The 27412-nt window shown below is 45.7% G+C and overlaps 1 protein-coding gene across 4 annotated transcripts in view; it reads left to right on the top strand.

The window, feature by feature from the left end:
- SPPL2A (signal peptide peptidase like 2A) overlaps positions 1–27412 on the top strand; it is an 846443-nt gene that overhangs the window by 477011 nt on the left and 342020 nt on the right. For all 4 annotated transcript variants that reach the window (XM_069624951.1, XM_069624952.1, XM_069624953.1 and 1 more), the window contains exons 7-8: positions 17993–18089; positions 19020–19121. In XM_069624951.1, coding sequence (XP_069481052.1) covers positions 17993–18089; positions 19020–19121 — 199 coding nt within the window. The remainder of the gene's footprint in view (positions 1–17992; positions 18090–19019; positions 19122–27412) is intronic.

A 27412-nucleotide genomic window follows, 5' to 3' on the forward strand; every position in this document is an offset into this window, starting at 1 on the left:
GTATCATTCTCTTCTTTCTGTGAGGAGAAGAGTATAGATTTCGTTTAGTTTACTTTAAACCCTGAAAGCTGACCATATTCCTCTAACATGAGAAGGGCTCACGGAATAGATGTCCCGGGATTGGTGATGTGTAGGAGCATGTCATCGGCGTAGAGTGCTACCTTGTACTCCGGTTTTCCTAAATGCATGCCTTCTAGTATGGGGTCTGCTCTCATTGCCTGTGCTAGGGGTTCTAAGGAGAGTGCGAAAAGGATTGCAGAGAGGGGGCATCCTTGACGGGTTCCGCGTTGTAGATTGAACCCTCTGGAGTATTCTCCGTTCACAAATATAAATGCTTTGGGGGCCGTATATACCGCATGTATCGTCCTTCTAAACCTTGGGCCTATACCTACCTTGCATAGAACTGCCTTCAGAAATCCCCACTCTACCCTGTCATAAGCTTTCTCTGCATCGATTGAAAGGAGGACTGGGTCAGTAAGCATGGTCTGGGATGTGTGAATAAGGTGGAGTGTCTTGCGCATTGTCTGCTCCCTGTCTCCCCAGTATGAACCCGACCTCATCAGGGTTAATGAGTTGTGGCATTAATGTCTCTAACCTTGTGGCCAAGACTCTTGTGTAGATTTGTGCATCCAGGTTGAGCAGAGAGATAGGGCTGCATGATCTGCACTTTTTGGGGTCTCTCTCGTCCTTGGGAATCACTGTAATCAGTGTGCGGGTGAAGGACTCTGGGACTTTCCCAGTTTCTATTATTTCATTAAAGAGTTCTGTTATAAATGGCGTTAATTCTGTACTGAAGGTTTTGTAGAATTCGGCTGTGTAAGCGTCTTCACCTGGGGATTTGCCTATGGGTAACCTCTTTATTGCATCTTGGACTTCTTGTTTGTATATAGGGGATACTAGCAGCTCTCAGTCTAAGCTTGGTATTCTGGGCATATTGATCAAGGACAAATAGGTCTCTGTTTCTGATTGGTCAGGGTTTGTTTGAGGAATATAGGTTCTCATAGAAGTTAGCAAAGCATTCTGGGATGGTGGGGTGAGTGTGTGTCATGGCAGGGTCATCTTCAATAATTTCTAATACTTTTCGCTCAACTCTTTGTTCTCGAAGCCTGGCAGCCAGTAATGCCTCCGCCTTGTCTCCTTTTTAATAAAATTTCTGTTTAAAAAAATCTAAGTTTGCGCACTATCTTCTCATGTTCCAATAGTTTCAATTCCTCCCTTTTCCCTTTTGCCTCGTTAATTTTAACATGGTCATTCCTGTGTCCCTCTTACTGTCCTCCTCTAATTGACGGATTTCGGTTCTTAGTCTGTGCTCTATAATGTTTCGCTCCATTTTCTTAGACGACCCCTCTTATTAGAATCCCTCTCCAAGTGTCTTTTCCCGCCTCCCATACTATCTGTTTGGGCACTTAACCAGTATCGTTTATTTTGAGGAATTCATTAATTTTGGTCTCCATTTCTGTCTTGAAGTGCATCTTTCTAGAGACTCTTGTTACAGCGCCATTTTCCTCCCCTAGTTGATACATTCTCCCACTGATTTCTGCCAGCACCATATCATGGTCAGACCATGTGATCGGGGCTATCTCTGAATGTGTTGCGATATCGGTAAATTCTCTGGATAGGTATATGTAATCAATTCGAGTGTATGTGTTGTGAGGGGCGGAAAAGAAAGTGTAACCTTGCTCGTTGGGATGCATGTCCCTCCATACATCTCTCATGTCATACATTTCCATCATCTTTGCCAGCTCGGGTTTGGTCGCCCGTGTTCTGGTGTCCCGTATCAGTGTTGCCCGGTTTTCTAATCTTTGACTGGGTCTGCCCACTGATTGAAGTCACCACCTAGGATGATGTGACCTGTGGCTTCTAATAGTATTTTGGAAATCACTTTGCCAAGGAATCTAGTTTGTCCTGTGTTCGGGGAGTAAAGTGTTGCAATTGTTACATTCACTTTGCCTATGTTTCCCGTTACTAATAGTGCTCGACCACCTAAATCAGACCATGTCTTGGTCTCAACAAACTCTATACCTTTCCTGACAAGAATTCCTACACCTCCCTTTCCGAGTGGACCTGATCCCCAGAACTCCATTCCAACACGTTTCCCAAGGATTCACCGATCTTCCCCCTTCACATATTTTGTCTCCTGTAATAGGAGGATATCAATCTCAGCCCTCTGGAATTCTCTAGCCATGAGTGACCGTTTCGTTGGTGAGTTGGGTCCTTTTACATTGTGTCCCTACCCTTAGGGAATCCCTCCCTCTTGTATCAGTGTTCGGCGCCATTAAGCACTTTTTCAAGAAGATGGCTCTTATTAAATGACCAGTGTTGGATTTTCACTTTAGATTGCACACTGCATCGACTGCTTTGAATTACCATAAGTGTTGCTTCGACCCCCCTCTCCTTTTTACCCCCTCCATCCTCCCATTCCCTGTTGATGGCGTTTGATCGAGCCCGGTTAGTTGCACCGGATCTGCATCGAACCACCTGTGGGGGCCGTTACATCATGCCCCTGGACCAATTGTGATATCTCAGTTTCAATTGAGCCCTTCTAGTGTCCCTCCTTGATTTCCATGTTGTGACCTTAGAGATGTCCACAATTTGACACCTTTCCCAGTCCCATCCTCCACAATGAGTTAAGTTCTGTTTTACCAAGATTGTGAGTGTTCAGTTGTCCCCTTCCGGGGAGAGGTTACCTCTCATGTACTTTCTTGATCCTTTCAACTGCTTTCTCCTGGGGCCTTGAATACGCCATTCTTGATCTTCTCTTCGTGGTTCCTCTTCATTGCTTTTTTCTTCCTGGGGGCCGAGTAGATCGGAAATGCATGTCTTGATTTCTTTTCCGGATCTCAGTTTAACTTGATCCCCTCGTATTCAAATGAGAGTGAAAAGGGGTAGCCCCACCTGTATTGAATGTTCTTTTCTTTCAGTCGTTTTGTGAGGGGTCCGCACATCCTCCTGAGGGCCAGTGTCAGAGAAGACAGGTCCTGGTATATTGAGATTTGAGCTCCTCCTAACGTGATAGACTTGCTCTTTCTGGCCTTCTCGAGTACCTGGGCCTTATCTTGAAAGTGATGGAATCGGGCAAGAACCGATCGTGGTCCACCTGGGGGACCAACAGCCATGTGGATTTGTTCTGTTATGGGTGGTCAATAGCATTGTCTGCGACCAGGAGCTTAATGATGTCATGGCATATTTTCTTCAGATCGGCTTCGGTGTCTCCTTCTCTTTCCGGAATCCCGAAAATGCGTATATTGTTCCGTCTTTCTCTATTTTCCAAGTTATCCAGCTTAAGCTTGAAGTCCTCTTATTGTTCTAATTCTATCATCCTCTGGTCGAGTTGCGCTTCTAGAGTGTCTATAGATGCCTGGTTGTTCTCCACTCCTTCAAGTCTTTCTTCCATGTTGTCCAGCCTTTGAGTGATTTTGTCTATCTTGCCTCCTATCTTAGCGCCCATATTTTTGATTTCTCCCAACAGGGCCGCAATGTCTCCTTTTGTAGCGGCAAGCTCATGTCAGTCAGTCAAAGTTTATTTTGGATACAAAGATCCATTAAACACACAGAAACAACATCATTACATACATTCAAAAGGTGTTCAAATTAACATAACATTTTTCCTTAAATTCATGTGCAAAAGACCATATCATACATTAATAAATCTTATCATGATAAAATGACATTGAAAGATGATACAAAACCACTGTTCCAATTCTTCCGTTACCTGAACATTTTTCCACTGTAAAAGCTGATTTCCCTATATTCTACCATTGCGTTAAAAACCTCCATCTCCCTGGAGCCTCATCAGCCCCTTTCTGAAGTACATTGCTCTCTTCAGAAAGGAGAGCAGTGCCCAGGCATTAAAAACAGAGTCTGCGCTCAAAAGAAAGGTGAGTGCTACTTTATATTGGCGGATCTCTGCCTTCTTTAGGGCCGGTAACAATGTTACTCTTCCTATCCCTGCGTAACCAATGCAAAACAGCAATACATGAGCCAAGTCTTCACGCTGATGTCTGCACACCGGACAGCTAGCGGAGTCTGGAAACCCCTTCCAATTTACTGTATTCCCTTGCAGAAGGAGGCAATCAAACCTTGCCCTAGTTATTAACCACCAATCTTTTTGTGGGAACACCAGGTTAGATATGGTTGAATCACATAGTGCCTACTGATCATCATGTGGAAATGACCAGATTTATTTCCATACTCTAAGAGTATTCTTTTCCTCTTCACAGCCTCACCCAGCACAGATTTATAACTCTTCCCCTCAACCTTCATTACTAATACAACAGGCGGAAAAAGAGCAGGGAGGTTGGCCTCCCCAAAGGCTTTGGAAATATAGTCGAGCCATGTAATTCTTTGCCACCCCACCCTTCCCAGTACAGACCGAATGATGAAGTGGCAAAGGGAGACATATTCATTTGCCCATAACCAGACCCAAAACAAAGTCGGGCCCAGCGCCCACTGGTCTTCCCCAAACTCCATTCCCAATTCACAGTGGATTGCAATACATGCCGTGGAGTTCAGGAGCCCCAACAATCTTCTAATGAATGTATTCTCCTTTATTTGAATTTCGTCAGCCCTCTGAAAACCCCATAATGCGGCACCATACAGTGTGACTGCCATTGTTTGGGCGCTGTAGATCTTAGTGATCACTTCCATGGGCTGGCCATCACACTTTGACATAAAATGGAAAATGCCCCCTATTGTCTCATCTTGGCTGATTGTTTGGCCAGGTGGGCCTTCCCAGTTAAAGCTTACGAGAAACTTATCCCCAGATAATCAAAAACCTTTACCCCGGGTATGACTTCTCCGGCACATAGTGTTACTCACCGGACGGGAAGTAAACCAATCGGTGGCCGGAATAGACAGGACTGCACTATTGATTGAAGAGCTAGGTCGGGGCCTCCAACCTAGCCTCCTCTCTGTGAGGGCACAAGACCTTTTTAACGATATGACCCTCTGCTGGGTAGGACCAGGCAGATGGACTGATCGCTCAAAAGGGCGGGGAGGGCACGCCGCCAAGAACCCAGCTGTAAAGGAAAGACAAGAGGTGAGCAATTGGAACTTTAAGAAGAATCCCTTTCCCTTGATACTTCTTTCTAGTAGTACCTGAGCTATGCCCTCCCCTTGTTTTAAGGCAACCGGAACCACCTATAAGTAAGAAAGGAGAATGTAACCTATACTAATGATAGTGGTCGATTAGCTAAGAGGTATGGAATCATAAGAATAGAAAACCCTTACCACTGCTGTGCTGTTGAGTCTGGGTTGTCCCAAAGAGTTCAAAAACGGAGGTGGAAAATAACAAATGGGTAGGTTAGTTAGGAAACTGAACCCGGGCGGAACGAGGGCCGCGCTAGAGTCGAGTTGGTGCACTATCTGCAAGGCGTCCCTGTGCACTACTGAAGAATGTCCAACGGAAGTCTGATTGTGGAGATGATGGTAACAGCAACAATAAGAGGCATAATTGAATTGGAGTATTGTAGGTGATGGTTCAGCGGCAGGCAATGCAGTCCGTGAAGGAGAAAATAGGTCGGGTACACGGGTAAGTAGTTTTCCAAAAAGCGGCAGGCAAAGGCAGTCCGTGAAGGAGGAAACAGGTCTGGTACACGGGTAAGTAGTTTTCCAAAAAGCGGCAGGCAAAGGCAGTCCGTGAAGGAGGAAACAGGTCTGATGCACGGGTAAGTAAGGTAGGATCGAAGACGGAACTTCTAAACACCGGGATGCAACTTTAATCAGAAGCAGCGTCTTGCCCGGTTCTGAGGTTTAAATCGGGAAGGAGAAAGGCGGAACCGGACGAAACCGAGGTTCACGCATCATCGCCTCTCTGCTGACAGCAGGAGGCGGAAGGCTGGGAATCGTAGTCCAACTTGCCGCAGGGCGCTGCGGAGTGAGCCGAAGCCACTATTTTCCAAGGCAGTTGCCAGTGGGCGTAGAATGGATTTGCAATGTGACGCATGCCCTTACGAAGGGCAATAATCCTCCTCTGTGCCTGCCGAGGCGTAACAGCATCCACCCCCAAAGGCGGCACCACCCCCCTACGGGCATGAAAGCGGCGAAGCAGGGCCGGAGCATGAATATTAGACAAAGGCTCCCAAGACCTATCCTCAGGGCCAAAACCCTTCCAGTCAACCAGGTAAAAAGGACGACCCCTCCGAAGCCGGAAATCCAGGATATCGGCCACCTCGAACTCATCATTGCCATCCACCCGCACCGGGGGTGGGCGGATCGGCAACCGCATGTTGGCCGGACAAGGCTTCAGCAAGCTGACATGAAACACTGGGTGTTGTTTCCAGGACGAGGGCAACGAAAGACGCACAGCAACTGGATTCAAAACCTTAGTGACAGGAAAGGGTCCCACGAACTTGGGTAAGAGCATCCGTTTTCCAGGCATTCTCAGGTTGCGTGATGACAGCCAAACCTTCAAACCTACACGGTAGTCGGGTGCAGGTGCCCGATGCATGTCAGCGAATTTCTTAGCCTTTGCCTGAGCATGCAGCAGGTGTTGACGAACGACCTCATGAATGGACTTGAGGTCCTGAACAGACGCATGAGCCGCTGGATTGTCAATTGGAAGATCAGGATCCAGGGGCAAGGACCGCGGATGGTGTCCGTAAAGTGCAAAAAAGGGAGATACACCAGAAGCGGCATGCAGAGAATTGTTATAAGCGAATTCAGCAGGTGGTAACAACGCCAACCAAGATGACTGGAAACGAAGTGTGAGGCAGCGCAGTTATTGCTCGAGAGTAGCGTTGAGCCGTTCAGTCTGCCCATCTGTTTGTGGATGGAAGGCAGAGCTGAACCTGTCATCAATGCCCAGAGATGCCGTCAGAGCCCTCCAGAAACGTGATGTAAACTGCGGTCCGCGATCCGAAACCACAATAGAGGGCAGACTAAAGAAACGAAATACGTTCCTAAGGAACAATGAGGCCAAAGTCGGAGCAGAGGGCAAACCCACACAAGGAACGAAGAGTGCCATTTTTGTGAAATAATCAATTACCACCCAGATGGTATCAAAACCGTCCACCGGTGGCAGGTCCACGATGAAATCCATAGAGACCATGTACCATGGCTTGTGAGGAACCGGGAGTGACTGTAACAAACCCACAGGTTTAGACCGGGAGACCTTACACTGAGCACACACAGAACAGGAGGCCAGATAGCGGACCACGTCCTGTGACATAGACGGCCACCAGGCCCAACGACGAAGCAAGTCCAGAGTCTTCTTTTGGCCTGGACGAGCCGCTATCAAGGAATCATGGGATAAAGCAAGGGCTTGGAGACGGGCTTTCCCCGGGGGCACAAACAGGCGGCCCTGAATATAAGGAAGTCCTTGTACCACATCAAGGTTTAGGGCTACACATTCCTCTTTATGTGTATTCACCCAGTCCGAGATTAAAGAACGGAGCAAAGGTCGTGGAGTACACGCACATACGACCCTAGAAGGCAGCAGAAGAGGGCATTCGGGTTTGCTTTGCTCCGAGTGAGAGGGCAGGCGAGACAAGGCGTCTGCACAAACGTTGAGACGGGCTGGCCTATATGTGATGGTGAAATTGAACTGGGAAAAGAAGAGGTGCCAACGGGCCTGCCGGGCAGTGAGACACTTCATTGATTTGAATGCCAATAGACTCCGATGGTCAGAGAAGACAGTAACCGGATGACGGGCCCCCAATAGATGACGCCATTCGGAGAAAGCGTCCTTGACTGCCAGCAATTCTCTTTCCGTGATAGGATAGTTGCGTTCGTATGGTGTCAGTTTCCTCGAGAAGAACGCAACCGGATGAATCTCACCCGAATCCTGATAGGGTTGCGACAGAATAGCCCCGATGGCCATTCCAGAAGCATCAGCTTCCACAAAAAATGGTAGGAGCGGATCGGGATGTTGCAGCACTGGCGCTGAAGAAAAAGCCGCTTTCAAGGCCTCGAAGGCGGATTGCGCTTCTGGTGTCCATCGGTATGGCTGTTTTGAGCTAGTTAGAGCCGTCAAAGGAGCCGAGATGGTAGAAAATGAAAGGATAAAGCGCCTGTAAAAGTTTGAGAACCCCAAGAATGACTGTAGGGCTTTGGTTGTAGTAGGGACAGGCCATTCCAAAACGGCCTTGACCTTGGACTGGCTCATCCGGATACCCCGGTTGGTAAGGTCATAACCTAGAAACTCAACCTCCGACGAATTGAAGATACACTTCTCGGCTTTGACGAAGAGATGGTTCTCTCTCAACCTTTGTAAGACAAGTCTCACATGTTGGGTGTGTTCACTCTTGGATGAGGAGTAAATCAGTATATCGTCTAGATAGACCACAACAAACCGGTCCAGACAATCGTGAAAAACATCATTCATGAAGGCCTGAAAGGTGGCCGGGGCGTTGCACAACCCGAAGGGCATCACTAAGTATTCAAATAACCCATACCGGGTCTTGAAGGCGGTTTTCCACTCGTCCCCTTCTCTAATGCGAACTAGGTTGTAAGCACCCCGCAGATCAAGTTTGGTAAAGATTACAGAGGAACCCAGCTGATCCAAGAGTACAGAGATCAGGGGAAGAGGGTACTGGTTCTTGACTGTGATTGCGTTTAATGCCCTATAATCAATACAAGGGCGAAGGTCACCCTCTTTTTTGGGAACAAAAAACAGTGGAGACGCTGCCGGTGATCTCGATGGTCTGATGAACCCTGTAGCCAATGCCTTGTCAATATACGTTTTTAGCACTTTGTCTTCTGGCAGTGTGAGCGAATAAACCCTGCCAGCAGGTATTTCAGCCCCCGGTACCAGGTCGATAGGACAATCATACGGCCTATGTGGGGGCAACTGATCTGCTCCACCTTTATCGAAGACGTCCCGAAAAGAAGAGTATTCCACAGGGATGTTAGGTTCAATGGCATTGGTAATGGCACCTATCAAGGCCATTGAGGCCACCAGGGCTTGACAGGAAGTACCGGAAATGCTACTAGTCTGAAAACAGCTTTCGTTACAGACAGAGGAAGGAAACTGTACCACCTTCTTGGCCCAGTCAATGTCAGGTTTGTGATGTTGTAACCACGGAATGCCCAAAATTACACGAAGCTGGGGGGCCTTAATTAGGTCGAATGTGAGTGTTTCGGTATGTCCATCGTCCGTCTGCATACGGACGAGGGACGTACTTTGAGTAACCAGACCAGAGAAGAGCCGTCTACCGCATGTACGGCTTCAGGTTGTGGTTTAGAAACCACAGGAACGTTATTGCTCATGGCATAATCATAATCCATATAATTCCCAGTAGCACCTGAATCAATTATAGCATGAGAAGAGAAAGAACAGTCAGTGGTAGTGGTAAATACCACTGGCAGACTAACAGGTACGGTAATTGCCACATTCGAGTCCAAAGATAATACCCCCGGCATAGGGACTCCTGCTATCGCCGGGGTCTGGCGTTTCCCGCCTTCTTAATGGGTCTTTTTGGACAATCCTTGAGGTGGTGCTCAGACGAACCACAGTACATACATAAATTGTTGGATCGACGGTGTTCACGTTGTGCAGGAGACAACGGACCACGTACCGCCCCTATCTGCATAGGCTCAGAAGAAGCAGAGGAAGGAGGATTAACAGAATCAAGGGGAAGGGGAACTGGAGTCATATTTTTCCGTTCTCCCTTCCTTTCAGATCTTCTAGTGTCTATTTGTAGTACCAAATCCAGTAACTCCCCGAATGTAGTAGGAATCACCGGCACAGTAGCAAGGATGTCTTTTAACTCCTCAGACAATCCTTTGTAGAATACCGCAGATTTCTTTTCTTCCGGCCAATCCGTCTCGGCTGCCAACTGATTGAACCTAGTGAGGTATGTAAACAAGGAAGACGTACCCTGACGTAAGTTTAAGAATTCTAGATCCGTGGCTTGTGACTTGTACCGGGTATCGAATACCCTATTCATGGCTGTAATAAGAGCGTCACAGTCATACAAAACATAGCTATTGGATTCAAGCAAGGGATTAGCCCAAGCTGCCGCCGTCCCTCCGAGGTGCGAAAGGATAAAGGCCGCCTTCGTGGTGGGATTGGGAAAGGCCGAAGGGCGACAAAGAAAATGCAATTTGCATTGATTGATAAACGTCCGGTACTGCTTTGGATCACCCGTAAAGCGTTCCGGAGGAGCCAATGGGAATTGGGTGGCCATCAGAACGGGGCCTAAGGTAAACCCAGAGGCGGAGGCTGAATGGGCTCCAGAACCTGAGGCAGTAGCACCGGACGGATCAATTCCCAATGTCTGGGGTGCAGGAAAAAGGGCCTTATGTTGTCAATCCGCTGGTGTAAGGCATCATGTGCGGCAGTCATGTCTGCCCGTAATTCGGATACCAAATGAACTAGAGTGGTCAGCGGATCCGCTTCTTCCATGGCTTCTGATTTTGTTACTCACCGGACGGGAAGTAAACCAATCGGTGGCCGGAATAGACAGGACTGCACTATTGATTGAAGAGCTAGGTCGGGGCCTCCAACCTAGCCTCCTCTCTGTGAGGGCACAAGACCTTTTTAACGATATGACCCTCTGCTGGGTAGGACCAGGCAGATGGACTGATCGCTCAAAAGGGCGGGGAGGACACGCCGCCAAGAACCCAGCTGTAAAGGAAAGACAAGAGGTGAGCAATAGGAACTTTAAGAAGAATCCCTTTCCCTTGATACTTCTTTCTAGTAATACCTGAGCTATGCCCTCCCCTTGTTTTAAGGCAACCGGAACCACCTATAAGTAAGAAAGGAGAATGTAACCTATACTAATGATAGTGGTCGATTAGCTAAGAGGTATGGAATCATAAGAATAGAAAACCCTTACCACTGCTGTGCTGTTGAGTCTGAGTTGTCCCAAAGAGTTCAAAAACGGAGGTGCAAAATAACAAATGGGTAGGTTAGTTAGGAAACTGAACCCGGGCGGAACGAGGGCCGCGCTAGAGTCGAGTTGGTGCACTATCTGCAAGGCGTCCCTGTGCACTACTGAAGAATGTCCAACGGAAGTCTGATTGTGGAGATGATGGTAACAGCAACAATAAGAGGCATAATTGAATTGGAGTATTGTAGGTGATGGTTCGGCGGCAGGCAATGCAGTCCGTGAAGGAGAAAACAGGTCTGGTACACGGGTAAGTAGTTTTCCAAAAAGCGGCAGGCAAAGGCAGTCCGTGAAGGAGGAAACAGGTCTGGTACACGGGTAAGTAGTTTTCCAAAAAGCGGCAGGCAAAGGCAGTCCGTGAAGGAGGAAACAGGTCTGATGCACGGGTAAGTAAGGTAGGATCGAAGACGGAACTTCTAAACACCGGGATGCAACTTTAATCAGAAGCAGCGTCTTGCCCGGTTCTGAGGTTTAAATCGGGAAGGAGAAAGGCGGAACCGGACGAAACCGAGGTTCACGCATCATCGCCTCTCTGCTGACAGCGGGAGGCGGAAGGCTGGGAATCGTAGTCCAACTTGCCGCAGGGCGCTGGGGAGTGAGCCGAAGCCACTATTTTCCAAGGCAGTTGCCAGTGGGCGTAGAATGGATTTGCAATGCGACGCATGCCCTTACGAAGGGCAATAATCCTCCTCCGTGCCTGCCGAGGCGTAACACATAGCATCGGTCTCATTGCCACTGGCCGTTTTATGCCCACGCATGCCAACACAGCTGATTTTTTGGTATTGATTTTTAGCCCCAATTCACACATGAAGGTTGTATAGGCATTTATCAGAGTTTGTAATGCTCTGTGTTCTAGTTATGAATACTGTATCATCAGCGTACGTTAGGACAGGGAAAGCCCGTCCCCTAAAGACCAAAAAATCAGCCAAGATGTTAATCAAATCCCTAGAAAGACCATTGATATATAAACAGAAGCATATGGGGGCCAACACACAGCCCTGCCTCACACCACATGCAACCCTGAAGCATACCGTGCAGTGTCCCCCTGGGCCACTGCGTACGCACGCCTCATTGTCTGTATGTATATCAACCAGCACCCTCAAAATGTCCCTAGGGCAGCCCAGGGACCCGAGCACGGCCCAGAGCTTTGCCCTGCCTACCTTATCAAAGGCCGTGCTCAGATCCATGAACGCTAAGTACACCGCCTCACCCCTACAAAAAACTGAGTTGGCCACTAGGAGATATAGATTAAGACTCTGCTCCATAGTACTCCTGGGCGGAACCCAAACTGGATATCTGATAAAACTGATTGTTCCTCCAACCATGTTTCGATACGTACTAACAATACTCTTCCAAAGATTTTAAAGGATGAATCCAACAATGAAATTGGTCTATAGGCGATGGGGCTGGCCATGTTCCCCTTTTTAAAAATAGGGAAGATGATGGCCCTTTTCCATGAGGGGGGATAGTTACCAGATTTCATACAGGCATTGAACACCACCGTTAAAAGTGGTGCCCACAAGTCCAAAGGGTCCAGAAATATGTCTGAAGGAATCCTATCCAGGCCCGGTGCCCGATTATGGGCTTGTTGGTTGATAACCTTCTTAATTTCCTCTATTTCAAATTTTAGACATGATGTGGCTAGATCTACACAACCCTCTGTTGACACTACCCCAAACAGACTTCCAAAATACATTATCAATGCCCCTTCCTCCACATGGGTCCCACTACCCACATTGGACCAACACCCGACCGGACCACCCTTCACAAACTCCCAGAATGCCCTCTGGTCCCTTTTGGCAGCATCCAGAAAACCTTCCCAGACCACCCCTTCAATGTCCTGTTTTCTTCTTTTGAGCTCAGCCTGATAATGTGCTCTAGCCTGAGTTAGCGCTCTTCTACTGGATGCTGGGTCCTTGAGTGTCAGCAATAGGGCTCCCTTTGCCCCTTTACAGGCCTCATCAAAGCAGCCATTTTGCATTACTCTCCCCTTGGGCTTAATTGCTTTCGTAAATTTGCTAGTAAGAGCCCCCACTAGTTCCACAAATGTATCTACAATTGACTTTGCGGGTAGGCTATCCCCCAGTATATCCACCAAGAGGGGTTCATTCTCCATAATCGATTTGTAATGCAATTCCTCCTCTAGGACAGTCCCCCATTTAATTCTTCTAGATCCGATGGTCACCCCCTTTATTGGATAAGGTGCAATGTCCAGAGATACCCCAACCCCCAACAAACCCATAAAGGACAAACGTATGGGGTGATGATCGCTGTTCACATCGGAGATCACCTCGAAACTTGAGGTGTGCTCCCAGAGGCCAACAGAAATACAAAAGTAATCGATTGTTGAGTAACCCAAATGGTTGTTAAAGGTCACCTTGCCTGGAATATCCAGATCTAGGGACCATTAACAGTGCGTAATCCCCATTTCATCAACCATGAGCACGTCTGTAAGCCCTTGGAACACACACTCTCATCCCTCATACATGGAGCCGGGATATTCACTGACAAATCCTCACAAGGATCTAATGCATCCTTAGCCACACCCATTCCCATTTTAATGTTAAAATAACCTCCCCGTATGTATAGTTCATTTTTATTCCTACCCACAGACAGTAGGTCCTCAATGAACCCCTTCACTTTTGTTAATCTGTCCGCCTCCGAGATGTGTGGGCTATTATAACAATTAATAATGCATATCGATTCTCCCTTTGCTGTAGATAAGAAAACCACCTGCAGGAAGTCCATACCTGTGTTGATCACCTTAATCCTACAGTCTAAAGAGGACTTAATCAGGATACACAAACCCCCATAGCATCTGCCCCTCAGTTTTTTCTTAGCCGGGATTCCAAAGGAGACAAAGCCATTTAGTTGTGTGGTATCCATCGCCCAAGTTTCCTGTAGGAGTACCACCTCGTTTGCTTGAAGTAACTCAACCACAGGCCCTTTGTTCATCTTCCTCGATGAGCCTGCAATGTTCCATGAAAGCAAACGAAACTCGGCAGGTTTGCTTACCAGAAGGCTACAGGTCGGAATGGGGACTATCAGCTGCTCTTCCACACTACTCGCCGTGGCTTGGATACCCCCTGGGTCAGCCAGCTGTCAGTCCAGATCCTCGTATGAAGTGAGGATCTCAAATTGATTGGCTAGTTCCAGAGCACTGGGGGTGGGTCCTTTACCTTATCGGTGGTATACCCTCTCTTCGTGGGGATCCGGCTACAGCCGCCCACTGACTCACAATCAGAAACCGGACAGACTGAAATGGTTTGTTTCCCCACCTCCGTATCCTGCTCCCATGGGACTGACCCCACACCTCCTGCCCCCCTACCCTCACATAAAAATAGTCCAAGGGAAGAAGCTTACTGAAGAGTCTACTTCCATTTGGCTTGAGACCTCGTACTAAGTTGGAACTTAAGAGGTAATTAGCCATTGTTGCATCCGAAAAGGTAACCACTACACAGTCACCAGGCAGATTTTTAGGCCTGCTACCAACCCAACCCACACTTCTAGCCATATGGATGATGGCAGGGTCTATCTTGGGTCCTATCAGGTTAGACTTAAACCAATGTGATGCCTTATTAATTAAGGAAACGGTTGATTCAAAGCTACCCTTTAGTAGCCCAGGAAGGCCAATGATGATCCCCACAAAAAGAACCGCTTGAGGAGGAAGGTTTAGAATTGTCTGATCCCCTACCCCTTGTAAAGAAGCTGTCGCCTCAATCGCTTTGTCCCTCTCTGGGCTACAGATAGACCCCCTCCTCACCTTTTTAGCAGCTAGCCCTTCTTCCACATCCACTATAACAGCAACAGGTAGTTGCTGACTTTGCTTTTCCACAGCCATATCGAAATTTGAGGAGTGACCTCCCCTTATTGACTCACACACAGCACAGGACCCGACATCAAGAACCCCTTGCGACCCACCTTTGGCCAGATCACACAGCTTCAGTGAGATTGCTCTTCTGGAGTCCTCCATTATTGCTAGGGTATTTAATAACCCCTCCTTCAGTCCTCGTAGGAATTTCAGTATCAACTGGAGAGGTTTTAATTTGTCGTCAAGAAGGGATTCCAGCCACACCCTATCCCCCTCACAAGCTAGCGAGGAGTCCAGGGCCAGACTATCATGATCCTCATACGTTGGGCTACTCACCCTCGAGATGCCCAACATATTTAATTCCTGGTCATACTCCCGAGCTACCCCAATCCCTCTATAGCCCCACCCCCTTCCCCATCCTCCGAGCTCTTCTCAGAATGCAAGAGTCCAAGGCTGGCACTCCATTATTTCCTTTACAATGGCCCTCTAACAGCGGACCTACCTCTCCAGAGGCTTGCTCAGCTGCATTCATGCAGCTTACAATCTTGTTGGCCATTACATCCATATAGAAATCAAGGGATCTTTGAGAAGAAGAGGTGGTTACAGGTTTTGGGGTGTTTCCAACTTTGGTGGTTTTAGCCTTTTTAGGTTTTTTCGCCCCCCCTCCCTGAGCCTCCTGCACCCCCTGATCTCCCTTCATACCCAGCTTTTCTTTTCCCCATAGTTCAAATTATAATGGGCAAGGTTTTAGCTGATAAATAAAAGTAAACCTTTAAAAAACACACAGGGTAGAATAAAAAACAAAAAGTGGAACAATGGAACATAAAAAAGATCTAAAAATAGGATTTTTCCACACCATTCATTAACTGACAATTAGCAAACAATGCCTTAGAGGCTACTATAAAACCCTGTACCGGGAAATGAGTAAAACAGTATACAAAAAACAGTGAACAATGTGCAAAAATGCAAAGTGCAAGTACCCAAAGCCAGTTCTATGGGTATATAGCAAGGTAAGTAAATATGAACTGGTGAAAAGAGGGAGGAGAGATTAATCTCGCAGCCCCCAGACACCGGTAAAGAACTGCTTCACACACCCCCACTAATGGCAACGTGGGTTATGGGTTTGTTAACAACAATATCGGCGAACCTCCAGTCACTGCTATGAAAAAGGAAAATGTACGATACTCCAATGATACAGTGCTTCCCAATAAAAAAACAGCTCTTAGGGGAAACACCACATCATATGGGTGTATGCCATACGCATTGCAGAAGGTGGGGAACTCCCGTCAGCTTATGGAGCTGCCTGAGTCCGACTCTCCCCCCCGCCCTCTCACAGTTCGTATTAGAAATACGAACCCGAGAGCCCGTGAGCCCTGCTGGCGATAAATGGCATTACTTCTGAGACAGTTAGTTGAGACAGTTCATTGCACTCCTCACACGCCAACTCCCTTGAGTCGACACGGATCACTAGTTCTTCTGTACTTCCGGACTTCTCTTCCGGCACGTTGTCCAACTATAGCTGCCGTCTCATTGACGGCTTGAGAGACCACAGTATCCAGTGTCTGCTTCCTGTGCGTGCCGGAGCTCGAAGGACAGGAAGGACTCTGCGTGGACTCCGCGCACTCCGCGTACTGAAGCCCTTTTCAATAGTCAGCCCCACCTCTAGGCTCCGATTCCAATTAACCCCTTCCACTCCAGACAGGCAGGGAAGCCGAAAGTACGGGCCATAGGACAGGAAGGACAGGAAGGACTCTGCGCGCTCCGCGTACTGGAGCCCTTTTCAATAGTCAGCCCCACCTCCAGGCTCCGATTCCAATTAACCCCTTCCACTCCAGGCAGACAGGCATGGAAGTTGAATGTATGGGCCAGAGGACAGGAAGGACTCTGCGCGAACTCCTTTCCTGTGTTGTCACTGGTCGCCATGTTGGGCTAGTAAGGTGTGATAATAATGGGGGTCTAAGCAAACAGGGCTAATTTGTGTTTCACACTCTTATAGCCTTTAGAGGATAGCCTTGGTCGTGCAGTATGGGCCCTGTGGGGGCAGGGAGGATTGTATGTAGGCTGGAGGTTTGAATAGAGTGGTAGTTTACTTCCTCGAGTCCTGGAGGGTTCGGCCCTTTGTGCGATCCCTTTATAGGGCACTACAATCCAATACCAATTTTAAATGCCTGGTTAGTAAGAGAATAATGCTTCTGCATGCGGCTGTGTTCAAAGCAAATATACAATTTTGTGACTTTCAAACACTGGGAGTTTATGTATTTATTATGATCTCACTTTAAATAAAATCCAAATTCATAATGGTTGTGTTTTCAATAGAGCCCAGAACTGTTCAACTTTTAAAGTGCTCAACTTCACAAGACACTTAATTTTATATTTGCTTTGAATTGAACACAACCGAGTGCAGAAGCATTGCCACCTTACTAACCAAGCATCTGGGTGGATAAGATGTTTCTCACTGGTTCAAAGGAAACTTGTTTATTTCTCTCCCTCCTCATATTAATGAAGTGCTCTTGTAAAAGCCATGTGCATTGCGCCCAGGGTTAAGAGGTGCCCAACCGGATGGAACTTGTAATAAATTGGGATTGTTGTAGGTGAGTATGTAATCATGTGATGATGTCACGACTGACTATGGAAAGAGCTCAAAAAGGGGTTGTACTTTAAATATGACCTAATGCAAATGTATGTTGAAGGGGATGGTGGTTGGGTGAAATGTATTCAATAAGAGCATGGGAACTTAGGGGGGGTAGATTTGCTTGTACAGAATTAGCCAATCATATTTGGGGGATGCCTTTGTAACGAAATATGTGGGTATGTGTTAAATATCTCAACAATGTATAAAAAGTGTAACTTTTGTGTGGTCCAAGGAGAATCGGGTTTGTTCCGTCTCTTAGGAGTCATCTAGCCACCCAAAAGCCCCCACCATCCCCCAGTCGTTGGTATACAATAAACTTGCTTTATAGACAAACGTGCACTCACTTCTCGAAAGGTGGGCCTAGTTTGAGTAAGGAGAACGGAGGTCCACCTTGACAGTTTATTTTATGTTCTTCCAATTGAATTTGGGGAAAGCACCCTGTATTTTTTGTTATTCTATTATTATAGAACAGATGGCTCACTATGTCTTTGTTTCTTAAAGTTTGTATATGACAGATGTTTGCAAGCAGACTGTGTTAAACCCAGAAAATCCATGTAGTTATTAACAGACTTACCCTGCGAACACAACCACCCTTGTTGTATATGCTCCCATTTCCAGTCCTTTCTAGGACCCACAGCCTTTTTTTTACATTCCCCTCAGCTATGCCTATATATTATCTCAGTGTAGTAGTTTGAAAATATTTAATTTTCTTTTATCCAGTGTATGTTATAATAGCAGTGTTCTGCTTGGCATCTGCAATGAGTCTGTTCAACTGCCTTGCTGCTCTGATTACCAAGATACCATATGGACAATGCAGGTGAGTTTTTATTTATAAGCTGTATGACTTTTATTCTCTTACATTCTTCTTTTTGTTGAATCTGTCTCTAGCCCCACATTGTCTTATTGAAAGTGTCATTCAGCATCTCCTCTTCCAAGTTGAGATCTTCTAAAGTTGGTGCTGCCTGCACCTGATTGACAGCTCTTGACTTGTCCAGGTAAGGCCGGCAACAGAGCCAATGGCCTTCACTCTACAGTGCCAAGCACAGTGTAGTAGGCAGATCCCCTAAGAAAAATGTTCTACCCTAATCCGAATCCCCAAGCCTCCCAGCAGGATGGCTGAGCCGTCAACATTGTCTTTGACTCTGCCTCTGATCGTCGTCGGACTTAGTTATCGCAGAAATTCTGTAAGGGCATTTAAAAAGCTATTGAAGTTACCATCACCTTGCTTCAAAAGAGCATATAACCTCTCTCTTAACACATCCCTCTCCGCACTAAACTTTCATGAAAAAACAGGGCTGTACATTAGACATTTCCTCTTTTCACTGGTGGCATTCCGCCTCACTGAAATTAGCTAATCATACTCCACCAACCCTTTCTGATGAATCCAGAACTTGAACCAGTAACCAAGTTAAACTGGAGACTCAAAACCAATATTCTATTTCCTGCACAGATTCTGAAGACATGTCCCATGTCCCTCTATTCTTTTACATCTAAAATAAATTAATAACCTACACACCCAACAACCTCCAATTACATTTTTAACTTCCCATAGACGGTGACACTACCATTATCTGTTACTGATGACTTTCTCAGTAGGACCCTCGTATAGTGGGCGTTTGCTTTCATACAGATCACATTTCCCCTAAATGCGAAACCATTTCTTCTGAATTGCTACTACTGCTTTGTTTTGTCACTTAAGACAGCTCCATTATGTCAAATAACCAGATCAATATCTTGTCCTTTTTAGGGTCACCTGCTTCAAAAAAACAGCAGAAGTACGACTTATTTTTCTTGCTGCGGCTTGCATTGCTCTTGCTGTTGTGTGGGCGGTGTTCCGAAATGAAGATCGGTAGGTCATAAATCAAAAGGTTTTGTTATTCTGTTAGTGTTTATATGGAACCAGTTCATGACACATATTGCATCAATACAAACGTGACCGGTTGGGCCCTGAAACTGAAGCTACCTTTTAGAGATTAGGATCACCACTTGATATGTATATTAAATATTTGAGTCCAACTATAGGATCTTCATGCACACTTATACACTAAATTTGTCTGAGCAATGGACTTTGCATCTGTCTGCAAGGCATTGCCAGGCTTAAATGACTAAACATCCATAAAATCGGTTCCCAACTCACCTTAGAGCGCCAGGGGACCACTCTGGTGGTGATAGTGCGTGGTACAAATAGCCTTTAACATTAACCTTTCCAGTTACCAAGGAGGTAGGCAAAAGCACAACAACAAATGGTGTGTGACTCCCATTGAAACCACAAAGGGATAGGATGGCTGGTTTTGAATAAATCAAAACCACTGCATTTTTCATGACAACTTTACATGTCATTGCTCTTTTGCCCATACTCCATACTCACCATCACAGCAAGGGGCTGACGACATTCAAATCGGCTTTGGTCATCCTACGAAAAATAGCAGTATATCCCCAACTGCAGTGCCACTCCCCCTCTACATGGAACCATAAGAAAGCCCAAGCATGTTTCGGACCTGTTTGGCTTCATAAGTTAGTGGCAGCTCGGCTCCCTATGATGCAAGTGACTCATGCCTTGGGGCATTTACACTCTGACTTGGGGAAACTGGAACCAGAAAGTGGTAGAACGGATGGGTTTGAAGTAACAAGACCACATGAAGACTTAACCATTGACATGGCTGGTATTTTGCACCGTCCTTAATTATCACAAATAAAGCAGAGGAACCTTGCTCCTAATCTGTCACCAATACTACTCGAGGCACAGGATCAACACTGCTGGGAATGTGGTGGAGGTAAATGAAAACTATGTGAGAGAGAGTGGCTGCGAGTCAGGTATTTTCTGTTCTCTTGGGGATGAGGGGAAGTCAAGTGGGATAGCTGTGGGAGGGCAGGGTGGCAGGAGGGGGGGGGGGTCTTTTTCTGTTGTCATGGTGAGGAATGAGTTGAGAAGGAAAATCTGAAGGAGAGGACTGTGGCCGGGGAGACAAGTATTTCCCAGTTTTCACAGTGAGGAGAGAGAGCCAAGTAAAGTTGGGGAGTGTTAGAGTAGATTTCCTTTCTGAGTGAAATTCTCTTCACCCGTGAGTGCCCAGAAGTTTTTTGCTGGACTCTTGGTTTTTATCTAACTCTCCTGAGTGAGTGGGATCCTTTTTCTGCACTCACTCATTCTTTTACTCTGTACTTGGGAACCCTTTTTACCTCCTTTAGGTACTTTTTTCATGGAGTTATGCTTTCCTCCATCTTTTCTGCCATCTACATGTTATCATTGCAGCATTCAGCACTTTTGGTGCAGTGTTGCTGGAAGCACCTTGAGCTTTCCTTTTTATTTTACCTGGTTTAAATCCTATTACGAGGGCAGGGGGGGGCATCCTTTTGTCCCTCCTGTATTTTATTTGCTGAGATCAGCACACCCTACCAAATGTGGAGTGTTGACGGGAAACATTGTCTCCCTTTTCTCACTGTTCCAGTAACTTTTAGTTACTGTTACAAGTTCATCTGACAGGCTGGTGGCAGTGTACCTTTTTGCATAAAGTTTTGTGGACTTCTACCGCAGGCTGTCTTCGCAGATGCGTTAGGGAACACAGGGGTCACCAGTTGCCTAAAATGGTGGCTGTACTTTTCTAATCCCTTTTCATGTTGACTTGTTCTAACTTGAGCCTTCTTCTACCTTCCTGGTTGGGGGAGGTCTTGATGGGTATTTTGTCTTTGGCGGGCTTCCCTTGGAACGCCTGCTAAGGCTCTATGAGTGCGTGAAAGGACAGGAAGTGGGGGATGTGACCGAAACGCCCCATGTCTTTATCCTACAGTTTGTTTGCCTAGAACCAGTTTGAACTGGGATGTTGACTGTCCCCCTTGGACAGCCACCTTCCGGATTTGCATGAAAGGCTTGTCTGCTGATTGGTGGACTCAGCCAGTTTTCTTGCATAAAAGGCAAGGGTCCTGGAGGAGAACCTGAGAGTCAACCACTGGACTGAAGATCCAAAGAGGAATTCATAGAAGGATGTCCCAACAACTTCCAAGCGACTGTGAGAAGGAATCATGGAGAGATAATACAAACAGAGTAATCCTAACACATTTTTACTTTTTGCTGTCATTTTGTCTCCACTCCCCTGTTCTCTTCTCTTCTATTATCTGTCTTTTTATTATGTCACAATCCTCTGTGGTTGGTTGATGCATTATTTCTCCATTGTTTGACTACGATTACTCATAAGGCCCTGTGTTTGTCTGCACACCTCACAGCATCTTCAATTGCTGACATTGCTGTATTCTCCTTATTGAATGGATGTATGTTGATTGTGGTCATCAATACTATTTGGCGACCTGTATGTCCCATAGATAACCTCACATGCAATGGTTCTCTATCAATTTGTTGGGAATCATATTGTTTTATTTATCTACACTGCACATGTGTATCAATTTAATTTCTTAACCATGTATCGGCCCTGAAAAAGACCCTAGCAGGTTGAAACCCGTGCTGGCTGACGCATTGCACATACATTTTGACAAATCATATTACTTGTGAGATATCTTTTCTGGAATATCTTGCTGGTGCAGGTTGAGAGTGATAAATACACTTTGCCCTTTTGAATACTTTTTTAGGAACATTGGTCTGAGTTCTTGTATAACACCCACCTGCCAGTTCTTAAAAGATGGTTTACGATAACCTGTACAAAACAGGAGAGCGCAGACCGAGGAAAGCCCCTCACCCCTTTGCCATATTAGATTTAAAGTGTGCTACCTTTTAATTCTACTGTGATAGTGTGTAAATGGTACTTACATGGCCTAGTGTATATAGCCATAGTGCATATAAAATAAATGGCCATTTTTATATAACTGCTAGTGTGTCAGTGTTTCCTTGAGCTAATTGTATGCTTGAAGTACTGTGCGCCTCACTAAAGCCCATCTCCCTCCTAAACTAATCCTGGCTGCTCAGCCATTGATGCCATACCTTTGGGTGTTCAGGCTAAATCAAAGGGGTACAACCTGTCACCCAAGGCGGGCCTTTCCAAGATCTGTCACAAACAGAAACATGTGTACAACTCCCTAATAGGGAGGATGGGAGGAGGCCAGGTATAGCTATTATGTTCAGGGTCTGGAGCAGGAGAAAAGGCATGAAGTGGTTGGTAATGGAAGGGTTGCCTGGTGTTTTTTCCACATGCTCCCTCATGCCTTTCCACTTCGCCAGTGCAGCGCTGGTTAGTAGGGGCAGCGTTTAGTTTTAATAAGATATGGCCATGCGCCATTCGCCGCATGGCATTGTAGCTGGGTAGCCATCAACAAGGGGATATTTGTTATTTCAGCCTTCCAGTTCAAGTTTTTAAAGCACGACCTATACAACTCTAGTTACACTTGCTCTATATATGATACGAGTTGGAACCCCTTAGTAGACAGGATCCCTAACGTTGACACCTAGCCATCTACAATGAAAAGATGTAGCAGTGAAGTGGTTGCACTGCCTCCCTCATTCAATGTACAAGTGTCTTTGTTTCTGCAAGATCGCCTGTCTATTTTTAGAATATGAATATAATTTAACAAGAATATATTGCTTCAAAAAAGAAGGCATTGTTGCCTACATGGCTTAGAGAGAAATTCACATCTGTTCACCTCTATGTACTGTGCATTGCTCAAAGAGTGCACGTCCGTGTAATGTCTAGAAATATTTATAAAACATGTTTAGTTTTGTTCTACTGTGGACCAAAACAGCCCATTGTGTTGTTTCAGAGCTATTAAAAGTTGTTTAGAACACGGCTCTAAAAAAGGAATTAATGTGACATGTTTGTGGTTTACACTCAATGTTTAATGATTTGAGAAATTTATGTGGTTGTCTTGGAGGCAATCAAGGATAGGAGGACACCTTGGCATTGAGAACCATCCGTATGCGACTCCTGCTTAGACACAAGTTTAGATTTTTCAGAAACCTTTTCAACACTGTCGCCTCTGTGAAGTAAAGAATGGGTAGACCCCAACGTCAGACTTAGCGACAGGTGTTTGTTCCCCTGCTGTCAGAGTTAACCCTACAACTGTGGAAAGATATTTTTTCTTTTAACCTCTGGTGGCAAAATTCAGATTGAGTTTATTACCTCTCCAGCATGCCCCAAAAGCTAGGATCAGTCCTTGGGGAGCTTGTACCAAAGGTGAATTTGTACTGTCACTTGTAGTCTTAATTGTTTGTGGTGTTCCCAAAGGATACTGCATAAAATTCTGCCTAACAATGAGGCTCATGTTTCAAAAAGTGGTAAAGACACATAGGTGGAGCTGTCAGGGATTCTGCTATGGACCAGGCCAGGTGAAGGCCCTGATCTGTCCCAGGATGAAATATGTCTCTTTTGTAGCAGAAGAGAGGATCCAAGGTCCAGTTGTGGGGCCACACGCTTGGACAGATGAGAGTGCTAATTCCCCACAACCATAGTACTGGCTCCGGAAGCAGTCCTGATGCTCCTGCCTGATAGTAACATTGTACACCTGCATAGAGTTTGCGTCACAGGGTTAGAGAACACACACTACTGGGACTAAGGACAAGGGAGGCAGACTCCCACAATGTGGCGGTTTTCCAAGAGGTCAGAGACCGATCATTTCTCATGTAGCCTGGAGGGAAACCGACCCACAAATCGGAACCTTTATTAGACCAATTAATGCATTTTCATCGTATAAAAAGAGGTAGAAATCTCCTTACTTCAAAGGTTTTATTGTGGGTGTTCAAGCAGTGTTCCAGCAAGTTGAGAAATGCAGAGCCTGTGTTTGCTAGAGAGTAGTACAGAGCCTGAGATGAGTGGTCAAGCGGGACCTGAGTGGGTCATGTCAAAACATCTAGTTAGTAAGAGCAAGACGAGCTGGAGAACCCGCAAAGCAGAACGTGTTGGCCAAGCCAAGAGGGCCACTCATGGAACCAAACGTGGGCAGGCCAAGAGGGCCACACACATATGAGAAGTGAGCAGAGTGCTATATCCCCAAGAGGAGAGTAGCAAATTGGGCACTATATTGTGTGCAGCGATGGGGTGTTCGATCTAAAGGACTAAGAGTCTGAGTTTGCAGCCATCTTGGGAGCTTTAGCCAAGTTCATTATGGCAAGTGCATGGTCACCAGGTCAAGCATAAGAATTTTGCATAGTGTTAAGAATTCAGGTGGAGGGGAGACAATTCTACCCTTAAGCAACCTGAAAAGGGGAGAATGTCTAACTGCCACAGGCTGGGAAAGAGCATCTAGGGCAGGAGAGGGTGCTACAGGTTCTGCCCATTAAAGCAGTGTAGAGACCCTTTGGGGGCATGAGACATACAACATAAGCTCAGAGACCAACTCCCCATCCAAAAGGCGATGCAAGAACAAAGACCACTTCAGGGAGCTTGGCCAAGATAACTCATGAGTCATAAATGTGTGTGGAGGTCAACTATAACCTTCATTTCAACTATCGATCAATGGATGAACATCGACCTGTGGGTGTATGCCCAGAGATTTGGGGACAGACTAGGTAATGGACTTTGGACTCGGGACATTAGGTCTTTTGGAATAGTTTGTTCACTGTTTTCATTTCATCCCATCCTAAAATGTTTGTCTTAGGGCTGTTCCTGATTTATTTGCTAGATCCAGTTGGTTTTCGTCATTCTTGTCATCTTGTGGTATGTGATTGCCAGGAGATCCTTCTGTTTTGTTCGTTGACACTACCTGCACTCCATCTTTTGGTTGTGAATAAATGTACGTGAAGCGCATCCCACTGAGCGGGATTGTTCTGTTCCTACCTCCCTGTGACAAGGAACATGTACAATCGGTACCTTTTGATGAACATTTATGACAAAAACAGATCATAAGCGTGGATGATGGATACATTGAAGCAAAAGCGCCTGTTCTCCTTGGTATATTCATGCCATGCATTTGGGACTTGGTTGTTTGTTTTTCAGCATTTGGTCCGGTTTGAAAGAGCTTGAAAGCCCAACACACCAGGCAGGTGTCAATGTTTTACTAAGAATGATTGTAAGATGGTATTTTTTATGTAACTGGTTATCTGCTTTTTCAAAACATGCTTTTACTCAGTATGGGTGTTACAAAATTAAAATTAGTTAGATTACAACTTTCACTTGACCTATCATTAGTGAAGCAATGGCTTAAGCTTTGTCTCTGGCAACTTGCCCCGTAAGGTTACTTAAGGCTGAGTTTACAGCTTAAAACAACACACTAGCAAGCTGTTGTATGATCAAACATCTTTATTCGACCAAAGCTTTAAAATCCTGAACTGCTTTCTTGGCAACACATAGCTGTCTGCAGTCCAGCCTGTGGGTGGGGTAAGTAGATTACATAGTGCATAACAAGCATGAAGGCGCCCACCTTTAATGCTTGTGATTGGCTGATGCTGAAGGAATTTATCAAACATGATGATGCTGGTTTTTGCAGGTGCAGGGCTTGCTTTCTGTACAGCACTGGCTTTGCTCCTACACACTGTTATTCTAATCTATAAGTGTTCAACAGTTAAAGCAGCTTATTTGCTTGTAAATTAATTGTATTGGCTCATTGGGGGTTGTCTTCGGTGTTGGATGCAATGGCTGCCTCAGATTAGCAGATTAGCTTCCCTCCAACTGTGCACCTTGCAGAGGAGTCTGAGGTGTACTTTTGTGGTAACTTGGATTAGCATGGGCAGTCTCGAAGGTTTAACAAATCAGACTGTGGATCTTTTAAAGGTTGTGTGTTGCTAGTTTCAGTATCTGATTGTTTGTGCCGCTCAGCAATCACTCCAGTAATCATGACGGGCACACACATGTTCAATAAAGATATATGTTGTAGAAAAGTACACTAGCTTGTTATTAGGGACAAACGCCATCAGATGCCACTTCATGGGTTATCCGGCAGAGGTGCTATTATGATTTCACTTCTTATACTTGTATGTTTGAAGCAAAAGGATATCACTGTAAGGGACACATGAGTCACAGACTTCAATTTATACACCTATTGTGAAGATGGTCCTACACAATTAGGATGGTGCTCCCCCTCCCCCCCGTTGACTGTTAGTGAGGATTTTCAATTTTTTTTTCACCCTCATTGAGGTGGGGCACTCACTGCAGAATTTTTCCTAGAATGTGTTTTTATTATAAATGTTTTAGGTGTTTGGAAAACCCCCTTTAAAACCTGAGTGTTATGTTACATACACGTATGTCCCATCCCCTTTCCTCCATACTTCTGTGATGTCACCCCCATGATCGAAAGCAACATCTCTTTAATTGAAAAAGCTTTAGCAGGTGGTGATCCAAGTGCATGATCTTCCCTGCTGTACCTCCTTCACGTATGTTCCCAGACCCAACATCATTCCTTTTCTCTGCACTGGATGTGATGGGGCAGTAGCTTCATGCTTTTTCTATTTTGGATACACATTCAAATTGATTTCCCCTTCTGATGAAAAATTAAAGCATTACCTGACAATATATAGGAAAACGGGGAAACAAGTGGCTCCGTACTAGAGCCACTGCAGACTATGTAACAGCCAATTTGGCCTTAAAAATATACAAAAACAAAATTGTGCAGGCAAAAGCACAAGAGTCTGCAAAAACAAATATACCTAGCCGCTAATAGACCTAAGGAATTATTCACAGCTGTTAGGACTATTTCCAATCCTAGCTGTATAAACTCCAGCATGCCTCCATCTCAGAAGATGGCCAATGACTTTAATATTTTTTTTCTCAACCAAATCAAGCACATCAGAACTAATATTGATGGGCACTCAAATATGACTCCTCTTCTAAGCGACTTGGATCTAACAGTAGAGAAAAAGACTCATCTAACTGAGTTCAATCTCACCCCGGTTGGAAGAGAAACCATTGAAAAGTTACTATCTCACCTTAAACTAACTAATGTTGCTTATGACCCAATCCCAGCATATCTTGCAAAATAACACGCTCAGGCACTAGGTGAACCTATTCAAGTGTTTATAAATGCCTCACTAGACCAGGGCTTTGTGCCAGAGGACTTAAAGAAAATCATATTTGACACCTTTGTTTAAAAAAAAAAAAACAACCTTGGATCCCAAGGTCCTGGCCAATTATTGCCCTATTCCAGGACTATTATGGCCAACAAAACGTCTTGTGAAACCTGTAACCACACCACTTCAGGATTACCTGGAAGCCAACCATATCTTAGATGCCCACCAGTCTGGCTTTAGGCCGGGACCTGGGACAGAGG

The sequence above is a fragment of the Ambystoma mexicanum genome, chromosome 11 (assembly GCF_040938575.1).
Source record: "Ambystoma mexicanum isolate Mex_15411 chromosome 11, UKY_AmexF1_1, whole genome shotgun sequence".
Taxonomy (NCBI): domain Eukaryota; kingdom Metazoa; phylum Chordata; class Amphibia; order Caudata; family Ambystomatidae; genus Ambystoma; species Ambystoma mexicanum.